We start from the raw sequence: 27,459 nt of genomic DNA on the forward strand, positions 1-27,459 counted from the left end.
AGTTCCATTAAATCCCCAATATGTTCTTTAAGGGATTAGTAGGCCCACTTTGTAATTGTTTTATTGTGCCTTTTTAAAATTCAGGTCCATGACAACACATAGACTTCCAGCTTCGTTGAACCAAATCATTAATTTGTTCAATGCACTTGCTCAGCGCTTATATGGGATTATAGTCCAACCATAGTTATCTGAACTAGACATGCTGGACCAAAAGACACAAAACAATCCCTGTCCTTTAAGTAGGACTCAAATAGCTTGTGTAAATGATTGACTTGAGATACCGGGAAATCATACAGAGGAGGTTTGTATGATGAGTGGGAGTGTGCTGGTGTGGGTGAAGGGTTCCTGTATCAGCAGCTATTTAACAGATGCTGACTCTGAGGATCATCGCAGTCCGTCATGGGTCAGCTGGGGATTCAGATGTGGACATGGACACTGTGTGTCTTCCTGAGTTGGATGTGTGGGAGTCAAGCGGTGGCGGGACCGTAAGTTCATCTGCACTGTCGGAGGAAATAATAGAAGTAGTTTGGTGTGTTTACGTATGCAGTGTTTTCTCCCATGTCAGAGCCGCTGAGGTGACTGCTGTGTGTGTGACTCTGTCTGCGTCTGTAGGCAGTACATGGTGGCTGTTCCTGCCGTTCTTGAAGCTGGAGCTGACACCAAATTCTGCGCGAGTCTCCGGCAGCCCAACGAGACTCTGGTCATGACTGTCACTCTGATGTCCAAAGAGAAGAACACGACTCTTCTCATACATTCATCCAGTGAAGAGTTTCGTACCTGCGCCGAGTTTAAGGTCAGCTCCCGAGATGGGTTTCCATTTAACATCCAAATACACTTTTCTTTCAGCTGGGGTTTTATAACACATAAAATGCTTTTATACACATCCTATGGTTGATTACATTTTTGATTTGGAGTTCATGTCTCTTGACTTTTGGCTAATTGGAATATCTTTGCGTCACAGGTTCCTTTAGTGCAGAATGAGGAGGTGCAGAAGTTTGAGGTGGAGGTACGAGGCGACACGTTTTACTCAAAAGAAGTCAGAAAAGTCATGATCCGAGTGTATCGACCGATGACATTCGTCCAGACAGATAAACCGATCTACCTCCCCGGACAAACGGGTAACTATGAGCTGACGATCTACAGAATGATATTGATGTGTGGTATTTCTCCTTCTGCAAACAGTTAAGGATGGTGGCATAGCAAAGGTGTAGAATATTTATTCTCGCAGTACTATGTCTTATATAACGAATTAATCAGTTTTCAAAAACAAAGCACTGTGCTTGGAAGAAGGAGCCTGTTAAGCTGTATATTCATTTGCAAGCAGCATTCATCCTTTGTTCTGAAAACTTTGCTATGCTGAAGTCTGCAATACAGGCAGTGAGAGATGAATTGTGTGTGTGGTTGAACATAAACAGAAACACCAAAGAAGACATTTGCAGATAGAACAAATTACTTCAAGTAACACTAACGTGAAAAAGTAACATTTCTTTTTTGTAAACAAAGTACAATAAGTGTGTATGCCTTGATTGAATTTGCCTTGATGGAAAAAATATTGCTGGCCTATGTAAGAAGAGTAAAACTATTTTAGATGACAAAAGTAACAACATGAAAAAAGAAACTTTAGAATATACAAAAAAGTAAAAGTAGCATCGATGGGAAAAAAAATGTAGCCATATACAACAAATACAATGAAAAGAAATTGCATAAATGAAAAAGTTACATTGGCAAATATGAATAAAGTACCTTCAGTGTATATAGAAAATATTGACATTGAACATTTACATGAAAAAGCTTTCATAAAAAAAAAAGTGTTGACGTGTAGCAAAAGTAAAACTGTTGTGCTTGTTAAAGGGCTGCTGTCTGCAGGTGGGCCATCATAAACTGAACCTAAAGAAGTTTATTTCAGATTGTAAAGGATGTAAAGACGATGGCAATTTGATAAAGCTGAATGTAAAAAAAAAACCATGAGTACAGTAATGAACACATAAATACAGACTTCTAGAGACCGACTGAGTTTGAATGTGTCGCTCTGTTATAAAGGTTGATGAGAATGCTGGAGATGATTTTAACTTGTAAGTTTGATAATCATGATGTCATTTCTGAGCAGACAGAAGATGTTAGCATTAGCAGCCTGATGGATTAGATGAGATGTAAAATCAAGTCCTCTCTCAGTGCATTTCAGAGTCGTCTCTCTGGACACCAAGCTGAGACCTGCCGGTCAGCTGGTGAGTAATTGAACGGTCTCTTCCTTCTATTAGATCTCATGTACGAACAGCAGCAGTGATACCCTGTGAAAACAGCTCTGTTTGTAATGTGAACTGAGATATACTGTACACACACCGGCCAGTGGAGGTAAGCACAAGTGATGCAATGAAGTGAGCAACATGGGCGCGTGCTCTTTAACCCCAGTTACATTATGTCCACAATCAATCTGATCCTGCTGCAAAATCAATAGTACAGCTGAGGTCTCTTTAGGTAAACCTGTCTGTGTTGACTGTTGTTGATGTTGTAATAATTCTATCGACCTTCTACGCTTGTCATTTTGCAACGTTTTGCTGCAGATAATATCATTTGAGGGAATAAGCATCAAAATGTTTAACTACAAAATACCAACTGGACGAACGTTTGTTTTAATGAATTACAAATACTCCGTTTAAAGCTCTTCTCATGTTAAAGTGTGGTAAATGTTTCTTAAAGCCTTTCTCAAAATCTCTGTTGAGTGCATTGGAATCTGCAATAAATAACGAGTGTAAAAATAAAAAGGTTGGACCCAGACTCCACAGTAGACTTTATGATCAGAACAGTATGAACCAATTTAACATAGCTCTTTTTTCGTTTTCAGTACGATATCATCGAAATCGAGGTAAGAAAATATCTAACAGCATTTTTTTTCTTTTGTAAATTCAGCATGTTAACCTCCTCGACTCATCTGACCTTAAGTTTTCTGTGAGTTTCTATGAACAACATGGAGTTATAGCGCAACAGCTCTGAGATCTTTTACACTAAACAGCTTTTCACAAATGATCACATCAAGTCGAAGAATAGCAAACTTCTCTCTGAATAAATCTGTCATGTGTAACAACAACAGGATCCGAACAACAACAGGATTGGACAGTGGCTGAACAAAACATCCGATGGTAAAATACTGCAGCTGTCTTACTCCTTGAACCCTGAGGCCCGCGAAGGTTTCTACCAAGTCATTGTGTCAATGGGTGAAGAAAAAATAACTTACAGCTTCAAGGTGGAGAAGTATGGTAAGTTAGGGCTTTTTTTTTTTTTTTTTTTGATTGTGTCCATTGATAATGAAGTATGGATGCTAACATGCAGAATTTGTCCCCAGTTTTGCCCAAATTTGACGTAACAGTAAACATACCTGAAGAAGTAAGTATTGGGCACAAAGAAATCGACGTTGAAGTATGTGCAACGTAAGTAAAAGTCATTTTTCTGAGAAGTGACAAACTCAAAGCTCAAAAAATGGGAAGTGCAGTTTGGTGAGTGAATGACTCAGATTTTTTAATGGTTTTTTTTAATTTTTTTTATTAGGTACACATACGGACAGCCTGTCCCAGGAACTGTCAAAGTTCAGATGTGCCGACCTATAAATCATTATATGTACAGGAACTTTTTCATCAACAACGATGATCCAGAGGGAGCCAACAAGCTCCAGATAATTGCCCCGTGCCACATGGAGACAAAACAGGTACAGTTGCTACAGTTACAGTCTCATCTCTCTGCCAACACAACACACATGTAAAGGTAGAACGTTTACAGGATGCACACTGCACATATAACATACTGAAATTTGCACTAAACTCATCATTGTGAATAACCTCGTTCTTTTACTCATCACAAGTTCGTGTCTTTGCTAGAGCCACAAAAATTCCTTTATGACTACATGGACTGAATTTTCAACCTACAACTTAGAGTTTCTCCGTTCCTCCCTTTCCACAACAACAACACATACAATACAATAAAGCAACTTTATAAATAACTATTATAAAAACAAATATACCTCATATTACAGATGTTAAATTGAACCTTCACTTTATCGATGTATCATCCCAACATCACTTAAATAAAGATACATACATGTTCTTTATGCTCTTCTTTTTCTTTGTATTTTCTTGGACTTTCTAGGCGGACATTAAAGGCTGTGCCACTTTAACCTTCAAGATGGCAACTTTCACCAAGATTGACCAAAAGGCGGTGCAAGACGTATTGGATGTCACCGTCACAATGGAAGAGGAGGGAACAGGTGAGTCTTCCTGGTTTTTATATCACATCCAGGGCAGGAAATGAACTTCTTTGCGTGTGGATTTTAAAATCTGTCAGCCTCTCCATGATTTTACCAGACAGACACTTTCCTCTTTTAACTAATGGCAGAACGCAACTGAAGTACTGTACTTAAGTACAAATTGGATTTATTTGTACTTTATTTGAGTATTTTCCATTTCATGCAACTTTATACTTCTACTCCACTCCATCTCAGAGGCAAATCTTGTACCCTCTACTCCACCCCATTTGTCTGATGGTGATTTTAAATTAGAATCTTTCTGATAAACTGAAGAGTTAAATGTTCCTTAATGATATAAAAAAAAAAACTCCTACTTTTAAGCTAAATAGACTATTTTAAATCACACTTTGATTCACTGTAAAACGCTATCTTTCTGATCTTTTTGCATTTTTAGAGATATGTGCTTCTAACAGAACAGAAACAATACAAATATCATAATTTTATTAAATATGATGCATTACTGTAGATTCGCCCAACCAACAGTATATACGTTAATTCAACATTAACAGGAAACATCCTATAAAATAATAAAACACCAACAGGGAGTATTTATTCGATATTTTGTATTTTGACTTTTCATACTTTGAACACATCTTGGTGATTACACACACTTTTATTAAAAAGGGTTTGGATGCAGTACTTTAACTTGTAGTGGAGTATTTTCACAATGTGGTATCAGTACTTTCACTGGAGCAAAAGACCTGAACTCTTCTTCCACCCCTGTCAAGAGTATCGCTTGGTTACGATTGCATTTATTGTTTTGTTTACTCGCTGGTAGGTTGAGCAGATCGTCGCTACACAAAATCTCCTGCATTTAGCAGTTGTTGGGTGATAATTTTCAACCCTGATTATGACTCTATTCCAAAAAGAGAGGGGTTATTACAACGAGAGAATGTTTTGTATTTTTACAACGTGACATGGACATTGTAACATGGAGGCTTTTCATTTTCAGGTGTTTCAGGCCTAAAAATAAGGAGAATAAGGATTTCACATGTTATTGGAAAGCTGTCCTTTACCGACACGCCCAAGATTTACGAACAAGGATCAAATGTGGAAGGAAAAGTAAGTGCAAAATGTTGTCTTCACTTTTTCTGTGTCGTGCAACGGTCAGAGCAGCTCAAATCATGTTCACTCTCAGTGATGCAGCGTTGTGCTTTCATCAGATTAAAGCTGTTTACTACAACGATACGCCCATCGCTGACATGCCGATCTACATGTTCGAGGGTAAACGGTGGTCGCCTCGCTTGCTGCTGAATCTCACAACCGACAGCGATGGTTTCGCCACGTTCTCACTGAGCACAGATGACTTCAATGGAGATGTCATCATCCACGTGAGTAGAAAGTAGCCCAAGAACTACAGTGGGTACGGAAAGTATTCAGACCCCTTTAAATTGTTCACTCTTTGTTTCATTGCAGCCATTTGCTAAAATCAAAAAAGTTCATTTTATTTCTCATTAATGTACACTCAGCACCCCATCTTGACAGAAAAAAACAGAAATGTAGAAATTTGTGCAAATTTATTAAAAAAGAAAAACTGAAATATCACATGTTCATAAGTATTCAGACCCTTTGCTCAGTATTGAGTAGAAGCACCCTTTTGAGCTAGTACAGCCATGAGTCTTCTTGGGAATGATGCAACAAGCTTTTCACACCTGGATTTGGGGATCTTCTGCCATTCTTCCTTGCAGATCCTCTCCAGTTCCGTCAGGTTGGATGGTGAACGTTGGTGGACAGCCATTTTCAGGTCTCTCCAGAGATGCTCAATTGGGTTTAGGTCAGGGCTCTGGCTGGGCCAGTCAAGAATGGTCACAGAGTTGTTCCGAAGCCACTCCTTTGTTATTTTAGCTGTGTGCTTAGGGTCATTGTCTTGTTGGAAGGTGAACCTTCAGCCCAGTCTGAGGTCCAGAGCACTCTGGAAGAGGTTTTCTTCCAGGATATCGCTGTACTTGGCCGCATTCATCTTTCCTTCAATTGCAACCAGTCGTCCTGTCCCTGCAGCTGAAAAACACCCCCATAGCATGATGCTGCCACCACCATGTTTCACTGTTGGGATTGTATTGGGCAGGTGATGAGCAGTGCCTGGTTTTCTCCACACATACCGCTTAGAATTAACGCCAAAAAGTTCAATCTTGGTCTCATCAGACCAGAGAATCTTATTTCTCATAGTCTGGGAGTCCTTCATGTGTTTTTTGGCAAGCTCTATGCGGGCTTTCATATGTCTTGCACTGAGGAGAGGCTTCCGTCGGGCCACTCTGCCATAAAGCCCCGACTGGTGGAGGGCTGCAGTGATCGTTGACTTTGTGGAACTTTCTCCCATCTCCCTACTGCATCTCTGGAGCTCAGCCACAGTGATCTTTGGGTTCTTCTTTACCTCTCTCCCCAAGGCTCTTCTCCCACGATTGCTCAGTTTGGCTGGACGGCCAGGTCTAGGAAGAGTTCTGGTCGTCCCAAACTTCTTCCATTTAAGGATTATGGAGGCCACTGTGCTCTTAGGAACCTTGAGTGCTGCAGAAATTATTTTGTAACCTTGGCCAGATCTGTGTCTTGCCACAATTCTGTCTCTGAGCTCTTTGGACAATTCCTTCGACCTCATGATTCTCATTTGCTCTGACATGCACTGTGAGCTGTAAGGTCTTATATAGACAGGTGTGTGCCTTTCCTAATCAAGTCCAATCAGTTTAATTAAACACAGCTGGACTCCAATGAAGGAGTAGAACCATCTCAAGGAGGATCAGAAGAAATGGACAGCATGTGAGTTAAATATGAGTGTCACAGCAAAGGGTCTGAATACTTATGACCATGTGATATTTCAGTTTTTCTTTTTTAATAAATTTGCACAAATTTCTACTTTTCTGTTTTTTTTTCTGTCAAGATGGGGTGCTTAGTGTACATTAATGAGAAATAAAATGAACTTTTTTGATTTTAGCAAATGGCTGCAATGAAACAAAGAGTGAAAAATGTAAAGGGGTCTGAATACTTTCCGTACCCACTGTATATTTGTCAGGCACATCACAACGATGCAGCCCACAGGCCAAAAGGTTTCTCTATATGCTGCAACTGTTCATGGTGCTGCCATGGTTACTCGTGGCCACACTGAAAGACTTTACTCGTTCCAAACATTGACATTTGCCTCGCCTACGAAAACTGAGCTCACTTTCTCTTACATCAGCCACCATGAGCTCAACGTTTCTTCTCTCTGATCAAGGTGAGCAACATGCTGACACTGGACCACCATGCATACAGAACCGCCTTCTATGAGACTGGATCTCGCACACTGTCTGCGTCCCAACCTTCCTCTCAAGACACAAAAACAGTCAGCACGCTGCAGGTGAAGAAGAAGGAAGCACTTCCCTGCGACACTGAACAGACCATCTCCATCCAGTACACTGTGGTGGGAGAGGCCCAGGGCTCCGTGGATGTCATGTATCTGGTGAGTTATTTCTCAGCTTGCCAACAGCTCTCTCTTCCAGAGAAAACCAACAGAGGATGGAGGTTTTTAAAATGGCCTTCATATCATTTATATATATTCGATTTCAAGGAACACAACTGTGGTACTTTTATAGCACCGCAGATCTGTTTTGATCTACTCTTTGTCATTCCGTGCCAAACTTCTATACCTACGCTACATCCACACTAATGAGTTTTCATTTTGAAATATTTAACTTTCTCTCCATTTACACAGGAGTAAATCTCCTCGCCTACAGAGCTAATACTTGGGCGGCCTGCTCACGTAGATAAAATTGCTCAGTTCCAACTTGTAAATATTCTCTCCGCATGAAAACGAAACATTTGTTGATAACAGAGCTGGTTTAAGACCGGTTACACTCATGTGAGTGACCAGAAACCAGAAACCTCAAACAGACCAAGTTACTTTGTGAAACAGGCCCCACAATCACATGTTTACATCTTAAACACTGAACGTTAGCTGTGCATGAAACGCATGAACATGTTCCACTACAGGTAGCATGAGAGAAGCGCACCGGAACAACAGACAGAATTTAATTGAGAATTCATTCATTCATTCTAATTCTTTGTGTCATTTTCTGTCAAATCCTGCAGGTTTTGTCCAGAGGAGCCATCACCATGCAAGGACTTAAACAGGTTCAAGTGCGAGATACATCCGGTGAGTAAAGACTGTCCGTAATCATGAGTTTACACTGTAATATCATCCGATAGAAAGAAAATAGTTTTATAATAGTTGCTTTGCTGTTTCAGTGAATGAGGGCGAGGTCTCCTTTCAGTTGAGGGTGTCTCCGGAGATGGCACCAGACGTCCAGGTCGTGGCTTACGCCATCCTCCCCAGTGAGAACGTGATCGCCCACAGCGCCGACTTCACCACTGAGAAATGCTTCAGTCACCAGGTCAGTGTGAGAAGAGGAGAAGTGGCACCAACTGCAGCAACAGTGTAAACTCAAAGGGGATGTTATCGTGCGTTCAAGCTGCTGAGAATTGGAAAAGTCTCCATTTGCGAACGTCCCACTTCCTAGTGGACAAAAAGGCATTTCCACAAGTCTTGATGTGCTTCCGTTTTTAACATTTAATACAGATGGCAATCTTGGCGGGCTAAGCTAACCAAGTCTGGGTATTTTCACCTCATTATTTAGAGGAAGTTGATTTTCTTCCCCTTGAATTTGAGGTCTGACAAATGGTCGGAGCCTCCTTTCCAACACCCTGGCATAAGTTTTGCCCGGGACGCTCAGTGGTGTGATACCCCGATAGTTGGAGCACACTCTCCGGTCCCCTTCTTTGAAAATGGGAACCACCCTGTCAGTCCATGCTACATTGAAGAGGCGTGTCCGCCAAGACAGTCAAGCAATGTCCAGCACCTCCAGCATCTCAGGACAGATCTCATCCACCCCCGGCACCTTTTTGACTACCTCAGGGACCTCCACCAGGGATATGGGTGAGACCCCCCCCCCCCAAGTCTTCAGACCCTGCCTCCTCTCCAGAGGGCATGCTGGTCGGGTTTAGGAGTCTTCCCGTGGGTGTTGGCCTCCATCAGGGCTGCCTTTTGTCACCAATCCTGTTTGAGACCTTCATGCAGATGATGTGGTCCTGTTGGCCTCTTCAGACCTCCAGCATTCACTGGGGTGGTTTACAGCCGAGTGTGAAGCGGCCGGGATGAGAGACAGCACCTCCAAAACCGAGGCCATGGTGCTCTGCCCGAAACCGGTGGATTGCTCCCTCCAGTTGGGGACTGTTGGACTCGGGCTCATGCTAGTACAAAGCCAATATACAGTATGTAAGCCCCCAGTCCTGCGTGTTCTTTAATGAGGCAATAGGAGAAGATGTCAGGCTTCAAGATATTTATTTAACAGCAACAGAATAATCAGTGTTACAGAGCTCTGGGTCAAGACTATGCTTCCCTGACAACAACAGAGTATGTGTCAGTTCACGAAGCCTGAACTCCTGATTCTCCCTGACCCAGTCTTCTTATAGTACAGGAACCAAAAAGTCATGTGTGGTGATGTGTCCTTTGTTGATTGGTCGAGGTAGGCCGTCTTGCCTTGTGGGGACGTGTTGCTTAGGTCAGTAACTTATTCCTGTTTTATGACTTGGAAGAAATAAGAAAGACAGGAGGTGAAACTAGTGGTCGTACCATCAACCGTTACAGCCTTGTTATTATGCACAGTAGCATGCTGACCCCAACAGGATCACTGACCTCAGCAGTATGCTGACCTCTACAGAAACAGCCTGTTGCATACGCCTGAGGATTAATAGTTGATTAATACGAGATTGTATATAAGGAATATAATATGGCATACATATATAGTATTATTGTAAGCAAAGACTAGCATAGGATAGCACAATTCCCCCTTTTGGTCTCCCATAGGAGACCAACAATCAGAAGAAAGAAAGAGAACACAAATCAACGCAAAAGAGACACGAGTGCATACAAACAAACCCTACACAACCTGCTCCTCATCATCCTCCGCCTCGTCCATCATGGCGGCCGGCTCTCCGCCCAGGAGCAGGGGCATTTGGTATGGGGGAGGTTCGCCCGTCTTCTCCACAGTGGCCACGATGATGCGGTTGCACAACGACCTAAGGCAGGGAACACAACTTAAGGCAGAGAACACAACCTAAGGCAGGGAACACAACAACAGCCGCACAAACCAAAAGCACATAACATCCCTAACACCGACAGAAACACAGATACAACAACATTCTTCCATTTACCAAACCACCCGCTAAGCATACTATCCAGGGGATTGTCAATACCTGGCATTTCATGCATTTCCTGGGAGAGCGTCTTGAGGCCTTCTAGGGCCCTTGTGACCGACCCATCAGGTGCCGTTTTGTTGGCGATATAAGTACAGCACTGATCCCCAAACATGTGGCACACACCCCCTTTTTCCGCCAGCAGCATGTCCAATGCCATCCTATTCTGCACTGTCACCAGCGAAGTCGCCGTCAGCTGCTCAGAGAGTCCCCTTTGGTCTCCGTCACCTGTGTAGAGAAACCTGACACCAAAGCTGTTAGTTGATCATAGTTTGGCTTATATTTCATCCAGGAACTTGTTTCGATCACCACCGGGTTTCCTGCGCCTGGACCCGGAAACTGCTGTCCAGTCCACAGCTCAAAAGGGGTGAACCCTGTGGTAGAATTCACAGAGTTGCGCACTTCCATCAATGCTACTGGCAGAGCCTCCACCCAGGACAGCTTGGTTTGCGCACATACTTAACTGATTTTACTTTTCAGTGTCTGATTCATTCTTTCTACCCTCCCCTGTGACTGAGGGTGGTGGACCGTGCCAAATGCGTGTTTTAGGCCCAAATGTTTTTCTACTTCTTGTCAGTCTTTATTTTTGAAATGAGAGCCGTTATCTGAACGGATGCGACGAGGAAACCCATGCACGGGTATGTAGTGATTTATCAAGAATTTTATCACTGTTTTTGCATCCTCTTTTTTAGCAGGTATTGCCTCTGGCCAGCCAGTGTATGCATCCACGGCTACCAGGAGGTACCTGTGTCCTCCCGCTCTATCAATCATGTCTGTGTAATCAATGATAATTTCCTTCCCTGGGAGTTGTGGCAGGGGAAACTGTCCTTGGTGAGGCTTAATGGTCGCCTTTACATTGTATACCATACACACACTACATTCTCTCACGTGGTTTTCTATCATAGCCGGTAGAAATAGATGCCACCAATGGGTCAGATGTCGCTGCATCTGTTTCTGTCCACAGTGAGTGAGACCATGTGCTTCCTGTAATGTACTCTGTACCAGGCCTGGTGGCAGAACTAGTCTACCATCCGGGGCTCTCCACAATCCATCCTGTTTTTTGGCTCCTCTGTCCTGCCATACACTGGTGTCCCATGGAGAGGCCTTGGCCTGTTCCTTTCTTATCATGTCTACATCACACTGTGGCAGCATGTCCTGTATTGTCCTGTCAGTTTGCAACATAATGTACGCAGCTCCATATCTTGCCGTTCTCTTGGCAGCCTGGTCAGCTTGATCATTGCCTATTGCAATCCAAGTGTCTGTTTTGTCATGTCCTTTACACTTCATGATAGCCACAGCTTTTGGCTTCATTAGTGCCTCCACCAGTCTTTTCATGTCTGCTTCATGTCTGATGGGTGTCTTTTCTGCAATCAGGAATCCTGCTCTGATCCATTGTCTCAGCTCTATATGAATAGCACCCACTACATATGCTGAGTCTGTGTCGATGTTTACAACTTTCCCTTCTGCCCATTCCAGTGCTTTAATCATGGCCTGTAGTTCTGCTATCCCAACAGGATCGCTGACCTCAGCAGTATGCTGACCTCTACAGAAACAGCCTGTTGCATACGCCTGAGGATTAACAGTTGATTAATACGAGATTGTATATAAGGAATATAATATGGCATACATATATAGTATTATTGTAAGCAAAGACTAGCATAGGATAGCACAGGATGGAGTGCCTGACCCAGGCAAAGGAGTTTAAGTATCTCTGGGTCTTGTTCAAGAGTCAGGGGAGGATGGAGCGGGAGATCGACCGGTGGATCGGGGCGGCTGCAGCAGGAAAACAGGTGCTGCACCGGACCGATTTGGTGAAGAGGTAGCTGAGCCGAAAGGCGAAGCTTTCTATTTACCGGTCGATCTACGTTCTGACCCTCACCGATGGTCACGAGCTCTGGGTCGTGACTGACAGAACGAGATCACGGCTACAAGTGGCTGAAATTAGTTTCCTCCGTAGGTTGGCCGGGCTCAGCCTTAGAGATCGGGTGAGTAGCTTGAACATCAGGAGGGAACTCGGAGTAGAACCAATACTCCTTTGTGTCGAAAGGAGTCAGTTGAGGCGGTTCGGGCATCTGATCAGGATCCTCCTGGGCGCCTCCCTCTGGAGGTTTTCCGGGCATGCCCAACTGGCAGGAGACCCAGAACACGCTGGAGGGATTATATCTCCCAGCTGGCCTGGGAACACCTCGGGATCTCCCAGGATGAGCTGGAAAATGTTGCAGGGGAGAGGGAAGTCTGGGCCAACTCGCTTGGCCTGCTGCCATCGCTACCTGACCCCAGATAAGTGGAAGAACATGGATGGATGAATTTCTTTCTTATACCACAAATGCTGCCATGTCAAGTTGCATCAAACCTACCTCACTGAGCTCTTAGAAAAGTCCTATTTCTAAAGTAGGATGTTCGACAGGCATTCAGGGGTATTTTCCTATTTTAAGGTCGTAACTTTCCCACTTCCCAGTAGCCATTGAACTCACCATTAGCATCCTACATTAGCTGCTGATACAAAAGATCAATATGAAGCTAATCTAAAATTAGAAATATTCTACAGTAGCGTTATGGTGGTTTAATCTGTGTGAAGTCCTCTTGTTATACTAACCAGTGCATTTTAATTCTCGACAAAGTCAGACCAATTCATGGTTTCTGTGTTAACATGGCCACACAGTGACCACACATACGGTCCCTGCTACAGGTGTGCTGACCGAACATGTGCTAGATGAGTAAACTGGACTCTTGTCCGCACCGTGTGTCTGTCCAACTGTTGAACTGTCCAACTGTCTGTCTGATAAGAGCTAAAGATACAGAGCTCAACAAGTGTGTCGTCTGTAAAAAAAAGTTATGCCACTAAAGTCTGTTGTTTAATGTGTGTGTGTGTGTGTGTGTGTGTGTGTGTGTGTGTGTGTGTGTGTGTGTGTGTCAGGTGGGGCTGGAGTTCTCACCGTCCACAGTCGTCCCAGGAGAGGACACCACCATGAAGCTGATGGCCCAGCCTGACTCTCTGTGTGGTGTGAACATTGTGGACCAGAGTGTCCTCATCAAGGAGCCACTGAAGACTCTGACTACAGACAAGGTACCCGCTGCTATCAGCCACAAATCAATGGAAACATCCTTTACTGTTAGTGTCCTCAGTATAATATCATCTTCTTCACTGTCAGAGGTTACAGTTTTATCCTGTCACTGTTTCCTGAACATTTCCTCTTTTTCTCCGATGGACCAGTTGTAAATTTTTACCAAATGTTATAAAATAATTCAATTTGAGTTATTTTCCTGAAAAGCATGATGTTTAAAAAAATTCTATTTTGAAGAAATAATGTATGTACATCTTAAGATTCTACCTCATTAATAAATAACTTTGGACTGACAGACTTAACTTTTAAGTTTCAAAATAAAAGAGCAGGCCTTACTTCTGATTTGCCCAAACGTCCAAACTTCAGAGAACATAAACCCTCCGGACGTTTTTCAACTTGACCCATATTTTTCTTTTCAGATATTTAACTTGCTGCCTGTCACGAAAGTGTCCGATATCCCATATGAGGTTCAAGATCCTACAGAGTGTTTGCCTGTGAGACCAAGAAGGGACATACGGTATCCTGGTCAAGAGAAAAATGATGCCCACACAGTTTTCAAGGTACCTCTTATTCAACAAATAATATGTATTATAAAGAATATGACCGTATTTACCTGTAAGCTGATATTAAATATAATAGTTGTTGTTGTTGTTGTAGCTATAATTGACGTTTTGTTGATGTTTGTGTGTTGTTGGATTTTCTAGAATGTCGGACTGAAGATGGCAACAAACATGTTTGTCCGACTGCCTTCATGCCTCAAGTTCAAAGGGAGAGAATACCATCACTCTATCTACGGTGACTTTTTATTTCTTTAAGTGCCACATGCAGAGTATTTACCAAAAATAAAGCAGTCATCTGTGTCGCTGCTGCTCTCTGCTTCTGATGAGGTATTTCCTCTCTTTGCAGTCTATCGTTTAGGCTACGACAGTCCCATGGCCAGAAAGGAGATCCGTGTATTGACTAGCGTCCCTGGATCTGATTTTGGAAACACCGGATCACCGCCTCCACCGATAGAGACAGTCCGCACTTTCTTCCCTGAGACTTGGCTTTGGGACCTGGTGCAAGTTGGGTGAGCTTCTGCTGCGAAGGGATGAAATCAGGGAAAATGACTTTGAGTGAATTTATGGAGCCAGAGAGCATGTGTACGTCCTTCTGTCTCCCTGCACACGTGATTTTAAGGATGTTCGTGATGCTTAGCAAAATGTTTTACAAATAATTGTGTGTCTAAAAAAATGATACTCTTGATGATGATTCATGAAAATTATTGCATGAATGTTTTTATAAACATGAAACTCTATTACGTTCTGACTCGAACAGTGAAAACGGTTTCACATTTACACAGATCACAGTAACTATACTGTTACACATGTACTTCCATGTGTGTGTCTCTGCTGATTCAGAGCGTCTGGAACGAAGGACGTGTCCCTCACCGTCCCGGACACCATCACCACCTGGGAGACGGAGACTTTCTGTTTGTCCCCTCAGGGTTTCGGTTTGGCTCCTCGTAAAGAAATCACCGTCTTCCAGCCGTTCTTCCTCGAGCTCACCCTGCCCTACTCCATCATCCGGGGGGAACAGTTTGAGCTGAAGGCGACCACCTTCAACTACCTGACCAGCTGCATCATGGTAACGAATCATTTCACATCAGTGTCAGCATCCTCACACGCTCATTATGACACTGTCACCATGCCGATGTTAGTTTGCTGTGTTAGCATGCTAATATTTGCTAAAGGACACTGAACTCAAAGCACAGCTGAGGCTGACGGAAGTGACTTTAGTTTTTCAGGTATTTTTGTCATAAATCAAAGCAATGGGCAGATTTTGACCCGTATGAGAAAAGGCAGAGGGTGCCAAAGGTGTTGCAATGTAAACAGTAGTGCACATGAATTTCTGTATATAATTTTGTGGAAAATCATCCAATATTTAATTGAACATAGTGTTAGTTTAGGCAGGCCATGAAGTCAAGCTCAGCTATTTTGCCAGCTCAGCAGCTGATCTCGAGGCCGGCCCACATCAGCTCATGCATTCATTGGCAAATCTCAAACAGGGCGCCTTCTTTAAGCAGCTTCAGCTTTCCTACCCTTCCTGCTTCCTCTGCAAGACACTTTACAATCCACCGCCCGACCAGCTCCTCCCTTCATGCTGCGTCTGATTTAATCAATGTCATTTCTGTTGTCATTGATGCCTGCTCTGTCCTTGGGGATCTTGCTGCTGTTCTCTGTGCCTTAAGTCACATTAAGTAGTCACATGGAGGGACTCTGCGTGTGCTCTCCCCGTCTCAGGCTGTCCACGTAAGCATGTGGAAGGGCAGCCAGGTCCCAGAACAGATCCATATTGCCAAATGTAACTTACTGTTATGCAATAAAAGCCGTCTTTGACGCAACTGGTCCTGACTGAAATGCAGTTTGTGGTTTTGTTCTAACTTTGATTTGTTATGTCAGAATGTTTCTCTCTCAGATTCCACGACAGCTCGTGATGGTGAACATAAAGTACAGTGACTCTGATGATGAGAGCACTTTGCTCACTTTTCAGATTTGACTTGTTTTGAAGCATTATGATTGTAGATAAATGTATTGTTGTGTCTCTTGAACAGGTCACTGTGACTCCAGCCCCCTCCTCAGATTACACCCTCACCCCCCTCTCTGGTGACCAGTACACATCCTGTCTGTGTGGCAACGAGCGCAAGACCCTCAGCTGGACCATGACCCCCACAGCCTTGGGTGAGGTTTTCATCCACACTGGTGTAAAACTTAAAAGGATGTCAGGGTGCAGGAACCGCTGTCTCTCCGCCTAACACACCTTCATAAAATCAGTGAGATCCATCTAAGGGGCAAAATGTTTTGATGATGAAAACAGGATCTTAAATCTGTTTTAGGGGTTCCAAATGTCACTGTGACTGCGGAGGCCGTGACATCACACGCTTCCTGTGACAATGAGATTGTGAGCGTGCCAGACAGAGGTCGCATCGACGTGGTCACAAAACCTCTCATAGTAAAGGTTGGTGCCACAAAAAAAAAAACGATGACAAAGACAAAGTTTACTTTACCTTTGTTTGGCTTTTAAAAAGGATTTTAAAGTATATTTTCCCTGATAGAGCTGAAACTGTAACTCGTAATAAAGTTTAGTTCCCGCATCTTCTCCTGGCAGGCCGAGGGAACCGAGATGACAAAGACGTACAACTGGCTGCTCTGCCCGAAAGGTCAGTTCGGTTCAGGCCAGGAACGGCCTGTCAAACATTTTGAGAGGGGAAACCCAAATGCTTGAAGTCTGGAAAAGTTCAGGACATTGTACTGTATGTTGCAAAAATTTTAATGAAAAGGTGAAATTACTTCAATCAAACTAGTGGAAGAACTGATCATGCGTTGAGAACCCCTGATATTGTCCCACCTAGTTTCCTGTATGATGTATTATAATTCATGGTCCACTGACTTGATAGTCTAATGAGCCTGTATGTTTTAGTGCTTCCCTCCACTGGAGATCTCTGTGTAAGCAGTTTATTTCTGTCTGTCCACAGGAGAAACGTTGACAGAGGAAACAGAGATTCAATTCCCTGACAATGTGATTGAAGGGTCTGCCCGTGCTTCAGTCTCTGTCCTGGGTAAACTGATGTGGTCATTTAAACTGAGTGCTGATAATTTAAACCAGCTCCTCTTCCTTGTAGCTCTGTTAAAAGAGGCAGTTGTAAATGAAGACTAAATGTAAGTGGAGTTTTAAAGCTGGTTTGTGTTTGTTAAAACATCATGTTTTGTTGTTACACTTCAAACGTGGCATTTTCATGCCATAAAGAAAGCAAATTGATATAATGAAGTACAAAAACAACTTTAAAGTATGCACATCTTTTGTAGTCTGCTATTACCAGACTACAATTCACTGTGTGAACGTTCAGATCTGTCCACGCTCCGTTAAGAATTGTTTCCAGTCCTTGCATCCTAATGGTCGTAGACCTCGGGTTCATTTTGAAACTATTGGAGCAGCCTTTAACCAATCAGCATTGACCACCATATGATGTGTGTGGTGTGCCGAAACTCACCGAGCTACAAACAACAGAGACCATCTACCAATGTAAGCAGAGTGCAACACCATGTTGGTAAATGTCTATCTCAGACATTTAAGACGTTGGTGCTCCGGCCTCAATTGCTCGATATTAAATATCGTGGTACCACTGCTACCATTGTTGGAACCACATTTAGAAACAAAAGTTTGACTGAAACGTCACCGCCCTTAGCCACACCCACTGGTCCCTGATTGGTCAGCCTGACAGAGTGACTGAGTGAACCTTCAGGTGAAAAGACTTTAATCGCAGCAAGAACAGAAGCTCTAAACAGTTGGTGCCAGCGGGCAAAAAAAAATGTTGAACTACTTTTTCAAAGCCTGTTTAGCTGTTTTATAACACCTGCATCCTGGTGAATGTTTTTGAACACATGCATTTATCTAATCCATCTGAGATTAGAGGTAGGCTTCGTTCTCTGTTCCCTCTCAGTGATTCAGTGTCTTCTCTGTGCAGGTGACATCCTCGGCCGGGCCCTGAAGAACCTGGATGGACTGCTGCGGATGCCGTATGGATGTGGAGAGCAGAACATGGCTCTTTTGGCTCCCAACATCTACATCCTTCAGTACCTGAGAGGCACGGAGCAGCTGACCCCGGCTATCATGGAGAAGGCTGCGGGCTTCCTGACCAGTGGTTTGTTTTCTAATGCAGCTAAAAGAGAAAAACTGCCAAATCTGTCAATCTGAGACACACTAGTGCTGATCACACACAATGTACTGTCAGCCAAAGTCATAGAATTCTCCTGTTCCTCGGACATAAACTAAATAAACAACGTGACAATGTGTGTCTCATTAACCCCCTAATCATTGCGTTCCTACCGTTCAACAGGCTACCAGAGACAGCTGAACTACAAACATTACAACGGTCCTTACAGCACGTTTGGAGAAGGAACAGGAGCTGGGAACACTTGGTGAGATCATTAGTGTTCAGTCAACTTAGATAGTAGCCTGCGAACGTTGATCTTCCCAAGGGCCTCATCTTTTCCCTTTGTGCCTTAACATTCCCTGCATGACGTTATCTCCCTGTTAGCTTGCCAAATTTTTAGTCTCTGTGGCTTCTAGATGTCGTCCACGTTGTCGTTGCCTAGAAACTGTGTTTTTACAACTAAACCCACTTGAACGTCAAACACACGGTGCCCACGACTTCCCACGTTGTAACCACGAGCTCACGAGTTCCATTCGAACGCAGCAGTAGAATTCACCTCAGAAACAAAACCTTATACGTTCACCACAAAGATTACACCGTGGTTGTCTTGCTTCAGATTAGCGTGTCAGAGAAATGGGATTTTACTCCCCCATAAATGACTTTTAATTACTCAAAGTTTCTTCACAGTGATACAGACACGAGCATATTCAGCTGTGTTGCTAAAATATAGGACTGTACTCGTATCTGCTTTTGTCACTCAAATCAGATTTGGCTGTTTAATATGAGGATGGTACATTCAATCTCTGAGTGCAAAATAATCCTCACCCTAAAAAACTGTTTAAAAAACTATTGGACTTGAAGAATCTGTTGTCTCCAACACAGGATTCGAGTCAGTGACTTTCAGGCAGCAGCCGTTCTGAAAACTTAATTAGCTTCACTTACAACCTTAATTATAACGTTTGATCAATACTGTGTCATGTTGACATCATGGTGAGACATGAGTTAGTTAAATGTCTTTGTAAGTTGTTTTGCTTTTCTTCAGGCTGACTGCGTTCGTACTGAGAACTTTTGCCAAAGCGAAGTCTTTCATCTACATCGATCCAACAAACATCGAAGAGTCGAAGACGTGGCTGGAAAGCAAACAACGAGAAAGTGGCTGTTTCGAACAGTCAGGAAGACTGTTCAACAACAGAATGAAGGTAAGCCGGTTGTTCCTGTAGAGTCTGTGCATAATGGAAACGTTCATTTTCACACAGTGACATCTCGCATTAGCAGAACTTAAATCAGCACCATTTTATTCATAGATCATAGTGCATAACACCAGCCTGGGTCACAACTCTCCCTGCAGAGGTTGATGAAGTTATTCTGAGTTTGATTTGTAACAAGCAAGAAATAATTTGCAGTATGAGAGGATGCCCTCTCAAATTATTATAACAGGTTGCAACACTGTGACCCCTGACTGAGCTCATGCAGTAAGAGTCATGTAGGACTGAAATGTATTAAAGTCTCTGTGCTGCGTTCTCTCTGCAGGGGGGGGTGTCTGATGAAGTCACCCTCAGTGCCTACATCACTGCTGCCTTCTTGGAGATGAACGGGTCCACAAATGTGAGTGAATTGCTCTTTCAATTTTGTACAGTTAGACAGAAAAACTAAAATTATTCATTTACTTTTTTGCTCATTTAATTGACATTTCTCATGTTATGTCAGTACTTCCTGGCTGGAGATGAAGAAGAAGTATTTTCAAAAACATTTATATTTATGTAATGTCAAGAACACTGAGAAGACTGTTGGCTTTTTTGACATATTTAAACAACGCCTTTGGCTGCAGATTGTGGTGTTGCTGTTTTTGCTTTTGCAAAATTGTTCACCAGTCTCTGACATGAGCTGGCTGAAAGGTTTGATCCCTCGTCCATGAAAAACTCCTTCAGTTGTGAAATATTTCAGAGTTTGTTGCATGATTCACAGCATTTCAGTGAAATTCAAATCCAGCTCCATCTCGTCTTTTAAAGCCATTCCTTGTTTTGCATTGCATTGTACTGTTTAACAGAGGATCACGTTTTTAATGGTAGAAATGTCAAAAAGCGCACAATCGCACATCAGTGCACATACAAAAATTCATAAAATAGCACCGCAGGTAAGCAAAGGAGAATTATCCACAAATTAAACACAATCAATTTCAAAGCAACCCGTTGCTTGGTCCCCATCTGGCTCCGCCCACCTATTGCTCACTGCTTCTGTCTTCGCTGTGATTACAGTCTGGAAACCCTGTTCGCATTAAGGTTTGTTCAGCCACCAATCAGCGACCAGCGGGGGTGACTATGTGCGATGACATTACAGTAGTTACAACATTTGTCAGTGTTAGAGTTTTAGTGCCCAACATAGAGTATATGGGGGTCAATGCTGATTAGTTGAAGGCTCCTTCAATAGTTTCACCACTTACTGGAGTTCCACGTCCGTAAGGATGCAATCACTGCAAACAATCCTGAGTGGAGTCACCAGACCCAGACATTCACACAGTGAGTTTAAGCATTAATCCTGATAAACACATAGTACTGCATTCACTTTTCCAACACACAGCCAAGTGAAATGACTGCTATTCCTCTGAAACTGGGAAAAGATAGATGAAACATTAATGCTGTTCAGTATTATCGCCACCATCCATTGAATCCTTCTCCTAAAGTTTCCTGAGTTCCTGTGTTCAAAGACTATCTGAGCACCACCACTTTGGCTCAGTGGCAGTGATGAAGATCACAGATGTGTTTGAATCAATAGAATCAGTCCTACCCTGAAATGTTGAAATATAATGTGTTCCTTTAATCTGTTAAAGAATCCTGTGGTGAACAAAAGCCTGTCGTGCCTGAAGGAGTCCATTGGAAACTTCAGCAACACCTACACTACGGCTCTGCTGGCGTACGTCTTCACCCTGGCAGGAGACATGGAGACCCGGGCTCAACTCCTGCAGCACCTCGACACCGTCGCAATCAGACAAGGTGAGTCATCCTGCTGAAGGAAATCATCTCAGGCATCATTCCTGTGAATGTAACCTGTGTTGTGTCTGTTTTCAGGGAGTTTCCTCCACTGGTCTCAGACAGCAAAAGAAACATCAGCCTCTCTGTCTGTGGAGATCAGCTCTTATGTGATGATGGCCAAACTCAGTGCCTCGCCTACAGCTGAAGACTTGGGCTATACCGCCGGCATCGTCAGGTGGCTGACGGGGCAGCAGAACTCATACGGAGGCTTCTCCTCCACACAGGTACCGACATGTCCGTGACTACCTCAGACCTAATATTAAAGCTCTATCATTCCATTCCTTTCCTGTGAAAACCACGTATCTCCACATCGCCAACTTTTCATGAGATGGCAGATCAACCTCGTTTTATCTTTGTGACAAAACAACTTTCAGATAATTCAGTGGTTTGACTTTACGAATGAAGTAGGGGACTTTTCTCAACCCATAAAGACGTGCTAACACCGTTAGTTTATCTGAAAGTTCATTGTTTTCACAGGACAATGATGGTACCTCTCTTATCGCTACCGTTTAACACACCATGAGAAGACCGCTCATCCAATTTTGTGTCACCAGTTGGTTTGTGAACGGCTGTTATGAAGCCTCCAGTTTCGGATTTTGGCCGGCGCCATCTTGTTAGTTTGGAGCGGTTTGTTTTTGGATCTCGAGGCGTTCCCAGGCCAGATGGGAGATATAATCCCTCCAGCGTGTTCTGGGTCTCCTGCCAGTTGGCCGTGCTGGAAAACCTCCAGAGGGAGGCGCCCAGGAGGATCCTGATCAGATGTCCGAACCACCTCAGCTGACACCTTTCGACGCAAAGGAGTAGCGGCTCTACTCCAAGTTCCCTCCTGATGTCCGAGCTCCTCACCCGATCTCTAAGGCTGAGCCCGGCCACCCGACGAAGGAAACTCATTTCAGACACTCGTTCTTTCGGTCACGACCCAGAGCTCGTGACTATCGGTGAGGGTCGGACCGTAAATCGACCGGTAAATAGAAAGTTTCGCCTTCCGGCTCAACTCCTCCCCTCACTCGTGAACAAGACCCCGATATACTTAAACTTCTTCGCTTGAGGCTGGCACTCCGTCCCCACCTGGAGGGAGCAATCCACCGGTTTCCGGCAAAGCACCATGGCCTCAGATTTGGAGGTGCTGACTCTCGTCCCGGCCGCTTCACACTCGACTGCAAACCGCCCCAGTGAATGCTGAAGGTCTGAAGAGGCCAACAGGACCACATCATCTGCAAACAGCAGAGAGACGATCCGGAGACTCCCTAACCTGAAGTTCTCCTCCCCCCGGCTGCACCTAGACATCCTGTCCATGAAGGTCACAAACAGGACGGGTGACAAAGAACAGCCCTGGCGGAGGCCAACACCCCCCAGAAACGTGTCTGACTTATTGCCCAGAATACGAACACACTTCTAAATATGAAAGCTGCTGCGTGTAAACAAAAGTTAATGATGACATTTGTATAAATTGACAGTATTAGCTGTTGCTGCTATTGTGTGTTTTGTGTGTGTGTTGCAGGACACGGTGGTGGCCCTGCAGGCTCTGTCTCTCTACTCCACTCTGGTGTTCAGTCCAACGGGCTCCAGCACTGTTAAGGTCCAGTCTCCCAGTGGACAGCTGACGTTTGACGTGAATCAGGACAACAAGCTGCTCTACCAAGAGACGATGCTGCCGGCAGTGACAGGAAAGTACGGCCTGGAGGTGACGGGCACCACGTGTGCTTCAGTGCAGGTCAGTGACAGGAGCACTTGAAGAAGTCCTGATGGGTTCTGACTCTCACGCATGTAATACACCCTTCACTACGTCATACTGTGTCAGGGCCTCGTTTTGTGTCGCCTAGACCTGAAAAAGCACGTGTTTACGGTTCGGAAAAGATTAATTTCACGTTGCTTTCTCACAGACTTGAGGTTCACAGATCATCCCCAACACCCCTCCCTTCCTGGACTTTATCACTTTTGTGCTTCATCACATCACCTCCTGTGTCACGGCAAAGCTTGTAATACTCACGCTCTTCTACTGAAGGGAAAGCATGCATTTGACATGGTGTCTCTTAGCTTGGTGTCTTCTAGATATGAGAAGAACAAGTACGTAAACAGAGGTGGGTCACGTGATGGATGTCATGAGACGAAGTGCAAAGGTTAAAGTAAGTCGCGGACTCTCAACCATGGATGGATCGAGTCCAGCAGGCAACAATTTTGTTGTGTTTTTAATTGCATTTTCTTTGTTTTCTTACTGAAACCACTTGGTTTTCCCCACATGGTTTTGTTTTCCTTAAGCACCTTACACTGATACTCTTCCATCTAGTGGACAGACGTGTGTATTACACACTTTGCCGTGAAACAGGGTTTCTTTCTTCAACCTGTCATATGTGCATGTAATTTTCACACTAAAGCAAAGTAAAGCGTGACACTGACACGGTTTCCTCTACTGGACTAACGGCTGTATTACGCACTTTGCTGTAAGACTGGAATGGACTATTTCAATTATTAGAAAAAAAGATGAAAGAATAAAGATTGACATTTTCTTTAAAATGAAATTATATTTTTTTATTGTATATGCGTAGATAGTCCACTTACAAATTCAGCATGGGAAAGAGAAGTTGTCTTACACAAGGTTTCTTTGGTAACGTAAATTTGAACAGAATTGATCAAAACACTTTCTGACACTCTTGTTCACTCGTCAGGAGCGTTAACCTCTCTCCGGGTTTCCTGTTTCCCAGATTTCTCTCCTCTATAACATCCCGATTCTTGCTGATGTCACCACTCTCAGCGTGGAGGTCGACACAGAGGTCGACTCCTCGAGCCGCAAACTCAAACTCAACCTGAAGCTGAAGTCCCTGTAAGTGATCGACAAGCAGCTAAAGATGTGATGGAGGACTGTTGTGTGTGCCAGTGGGTGGATGGACATGTACATTCAAAAAAATACCATCATGTTTTATTGTTCCACTACAGGTACAGTGGAAAGGAGAACAGCACGAACATGGTGATCCTGGATATCAAAGTCCTCTCTGGATTTGTCCCAGACCCTGAGTCTCTAAAGGCGGTAACTTACAACACTGATATTAACCACGCTGAGGGGTGAACCACGAAGGGAGATTAGTGGGTTAGCGAGGTATGTTGAGGCTAAAGACAGGGTTGTCACAAAGGTGGCTCTTTTAAACTAGCTAGATCACCGTGGTTACTTACCCGGTGCGGAGCAGGTCATGTTGGAGAAATCGGATCAAAACATATCAAAGTAGCACCTACTGACCAATCAGTTCTCTGAAAAGTGTCACCACCAATCAGAGAAGATCCCGTAGAACTCGGTGAGAGACAGTGAGACGTTCCTCTGTAGAGTGAGACAGTGAGACAGTCCTCTGTGGAGTGAGACAGTGAGACGTTCCTCTGTAGAGTGAGACAGTGAGACAGTCCTCTGTGGAGTGAGACAGTGAGACGGTCATCTGTGGAGTGAGACGTTCCTCTGTAGAGTGAGACAGTGAGACAGTCTTCTGTGGAGTGAGACAGTCGTCTGTGGAGTGAGACAGTCCTCTGTAGAGTGAGACAGTGAGACAGTCCTCTGTGGAGTGAGACAGTGAGACGTTCCTCTGTAGAGTGAGACAGTGAGACAGTCCTCTGTGGAGTGAGACAGTGAGACGGTCATCTGTGGAGTGAGACGTTCCTCTGTAGAGTGAGACAGTGAGACGTTCCTCTGTAGAGTGAGACAGTGAGACAGTCCTCTGTGGAGTGAGACAGTGAGACGTTCCTCTGTAGAGTGAGACAGTGAGACAGTCCTCTGTGGAGTGAGACAGTGAGACGGTCATCTGTGGAGTGAGACGTTCCTCTGTAGAGTGAGACAGTGAGACAGTCTTCTGTGGAGTGAGACAGTCGTCTGTGGAGTGAGACAGTCCTCTGTGGAGTGAGACAGTGAGACTGTCCTCTGTGGAGTGTTCAGAGACCAACCAACCTCGGTGTCTTTCCCCGGTGATTTTTGTACGAGTTGTAGATAAATTTCATTGTGTTTTATACACAGGTGAAACTATAAAACTAAAACGTTCATACACATCATGAGAATACATTTAAGAATTCATTAACGTAATGAAATATGCACATGTAATTACAGTCAGATCTTCCAGAGAACTTTTTGGGAAGGTGATATTAGAAGCTTTCAACTTAGCAGTCTGTGATTTTTTTTTTTGCCAGCACATCCATTATGTTTTTTAACTTCATATTTCTTTTAATTAGAATTTGCTCCTCATTTTGTAAAATAAGTCGCTCTGCTGTCAGTACACTTGTCCATGTTTGTGATTGGTCAGAGGCTACAAACACCCCCTCTTCTATGTGAAATCACTCAGAGCCTAAAGCAGAAAGTCTGAGCTAACAGAGAAAGTTGATAAACACCGTTGTGGCACCGATTATCTCTGACTGAGAGTTTCAGCTTTGTGGAGCTCAAACACAGAAAGTCTGCGTATGTTGAACTTGCGTCGTAGTACACCCCTCTGGAAAAGTTTGTGTCAGTTATTGGTGTCGTCATGGTGACAGTGATGATAATCTACCTGAATATCGTCTCCTCGCAGCTCAAAGGTGCCCCGCAGGTGGATCGTGTTGAACAAAAGGAAGATCACGTCCTGGTGTACTTACGGGAGGTGAGAGGGATTCACAGTGGAGAAACGCTACATGATGCTTTTTGATTGTGTTACTGACTCTGTTGTCTGTTTTGCTGTTGTGTTCAGTTACCGCAGGGCCTCGTCATCCCCCACCGCTTAGTGCTCGTACAGGAGCTCCCGGTGCAGAACCTGAAGCCAGCCGTGGTCAAGATCTACGACTACTACCAGCCAAGTAACACCCTCAATCACACAGCACACACGTTGTTCCTCGGTACAACTGTCGAGTCAATAAATCTTCAGTCGGGCCAGTCGTGTTCACATTCTTCCAAAAATATTTACTGTAAAAATGAGAGTAAAATACAATCAGGCTGGCAGAGTTCAATGCCATGAAAGATTTACTGCTTAAGCAGAAGACAGAGCAGCAAACCTGAGAGTTGGTTTCCATTAAAGAGCCTCTGACAAGATCACTGAGGATCCCGCTTGTTATAACTGCTGTAAGATAAACAGGCCTTGTAGTGTGCGGTTTCACATACACTCTGTTCATTTCATTCATTTTCTGAGGATTTCCCACCAGATGGTCGAGGCCACTGTTTCCCTCCTTATCTGCACCTGTCGCTTTACATGAGTTCTCCACAGAATCTTCCATTATTCTCAGGAGGAGAAATACAAATCATGTAAAGGCTTTATGGGCCTAAGATAAAAGAATAAATGATTTACGGCCTCCTTATGAGTTATTTAAACTTTGACCACACATCACACTTTTGAAATGATTACTGATAGATTACATACAGTTGTATTTCACAATAAACAGAACAGTTTTAAGAGTTATTATTTTAAGTTAAAGCCTTGAGAAATTAGACTTTAAAACTTTTCCTCTCCCTCATTTCCCAGGTGACCAGGCTGAGGCACAATACCTCTACAGTGCTGCAGGTAACAGTCAGTAATAATCACCACAAACTTTTTTCACAAAATTCATACAGTAGTCCCAAAATATTTTTACCTCAACTCAAAAATCAAGTCTTCAGTTCACATTAACAGATGTGTCTAACAAGTATGAACAGCAATTAAGAAAATCAACCAATGATTCAGTAGATTATTAGAATTATTCAAAAAGAAACTAACAACTACTGTAAATGGACTGAAACTTTTAACTGAGTTATTACTTTTTATTGTTTCTGTTGCAGATTAAAGAAAGATGTGAGGTCATCACTGAGGTCATCACTGAGGTCGTCACTGAGGTCTTCACTGAGGTCGTCAATGAGGTCGTCACTGAGGTCGTCACTGAGGTCATCACTGAGGTCGTCACTGAGGTCGTCACTGAGGTCTTCACTGAGGTCGTCAATGAGGTCGCCACTGAGGTCGTCACTGAGGTCGTCCAGTATAATATAAAAAGCAGCATTTTATTAAAGACACCTTTCCAATACATTTTGTATTTCATCGTCTCTTTGTGTTCTCGTACACAAACAGGTTTCTGTCACAACTCCTCCACAGCTGCGAAACTCTTGTCGGTGTTTAATATCAAATTCAACCATACTGTACAATAAAACACAATGAAGTGACCTTTAAACTGGTTTCTGTTTTCCTACAGTCG

At 43.6% G+C, this 27,459-nt stretch overlaps 1 protein-coding gene across 9 annotated transcripts; it reads left to right on the top strand.

Moving 5' to 3' along the window:
* Window positions 1-399: 399 nt before the first annotated feature.
* Window positions 400-27,435, top strand: LOC138196974 (alpha-2-macroglobulin-like). Of its 9 annotated transcripts, none has more exons than XR_011178174.1 (38): window positions 400-485; window positions 613-793; window positions 962-1,118; window positions 2,173-2,225; window positions 2,843-2,863; window positions 3,089-3,254; window positions 3,341-3,425; window positions 3,544-3,700; window positions 4,138-4,255; window positions 5,247-5,356; window positions 5,458-5,625; window positions 7,500-7,724; window positions 8,354-8,417; window positions 8,510-8,655; window positions 13,434-13,583; window positions 14,001-14,141; window positions 14,286-14,376; window positions 14,488-14,650; window positions 14,982-15,207; window positions 16,175-16,301; window positions 16,457-16,578; window positions 16,729-16,780; window positions 17,096-17,179; window positions 18,086-18,262; window positions 18,458-18,539; window positions 19,317-19,473; window positions 19,805-19,879; window positions 21,102-21,264; window positions 21,340-21,527; window positions 22,805-23,017; window positions 24,006-24,124; window positions 24,238-24,328; window positions 25,839-25,907; window positions 25,995-26,100; window positions 26,760-26,798; window positions 27,053-27,106; window positions 27,167-27,190; window positions 27,227-27,435. XR_011178174.1 is itself a non-coding variant. In XM_069147380.1 (37 exons), the coding sequence occupies exons 1-36, from the start codon at window positions 400-402 to the stop codon at window positions 27,055-27,057; spliced, it is 4,377 nt and encodes a 1,458-aa protein (XP_069003481.1). In that variant the 3' UTR covers window positions 27,058-27,094; window positions 27,131-27,435. The 9 variants fall into 9 exon arrangements, 4 of the variants coding, with proteins under 4 accessions (XP_069003481.1, XP_069003483.1, XP_069003484.1 ...); XR_011178175.1 differs by lacking the exon at window positions 27,167-27,190 and adding an exon at window positions 27,131-27,166 and having other exon boundaries at window positions 27,053-27,094; XR_011178172.1 differs by having other exon boundaries at window positions 27,053-27,190.
* Window positions 27,436-27,459: the final 24 nt, after the last annotated feature.

The sequence above is a fragment of the Embiotoca jacksoni genome, unplaced genomic scaffold (assembly GCF_022577435.1).
Source record: "Embiotoca jacksoni isolate LCO1_2020_lvr unplaced genomic scaffold, fEmbJac1.0.p SCAF_14, whole genome shotgun sequence".
NCBI lineage: Eukaryota > Metazoa > Chordata > Actinopteri > Embiotocidae > Embiotoca > Embiotoca jacksoni.

Excerpts from the sequence above, each read along its gene's own strand:
- LOC138196974 (XM_069147379.1), top strand. The coding sequence starts at position 400 with ATGGGTCAGCTGGGGATTCAGATGTGGACATGGACACTGTGTGTCTTC. Across the intron at positions 3,426-3,543 it reads GACGTTGAAGTATGTGCAAC|GTACACATACGGACAGCCTG; the intron begins GTAAGTAAAAGT and ends TTTTTTTATTAG. Across the intron at positions 26,101-26,759 it reads CTACGACTACTACCAGCCAA|GTGACCAGGCTGAGGCACAA; the intron begins GTAACACCCTCA and ends CTCATTTCCCAG.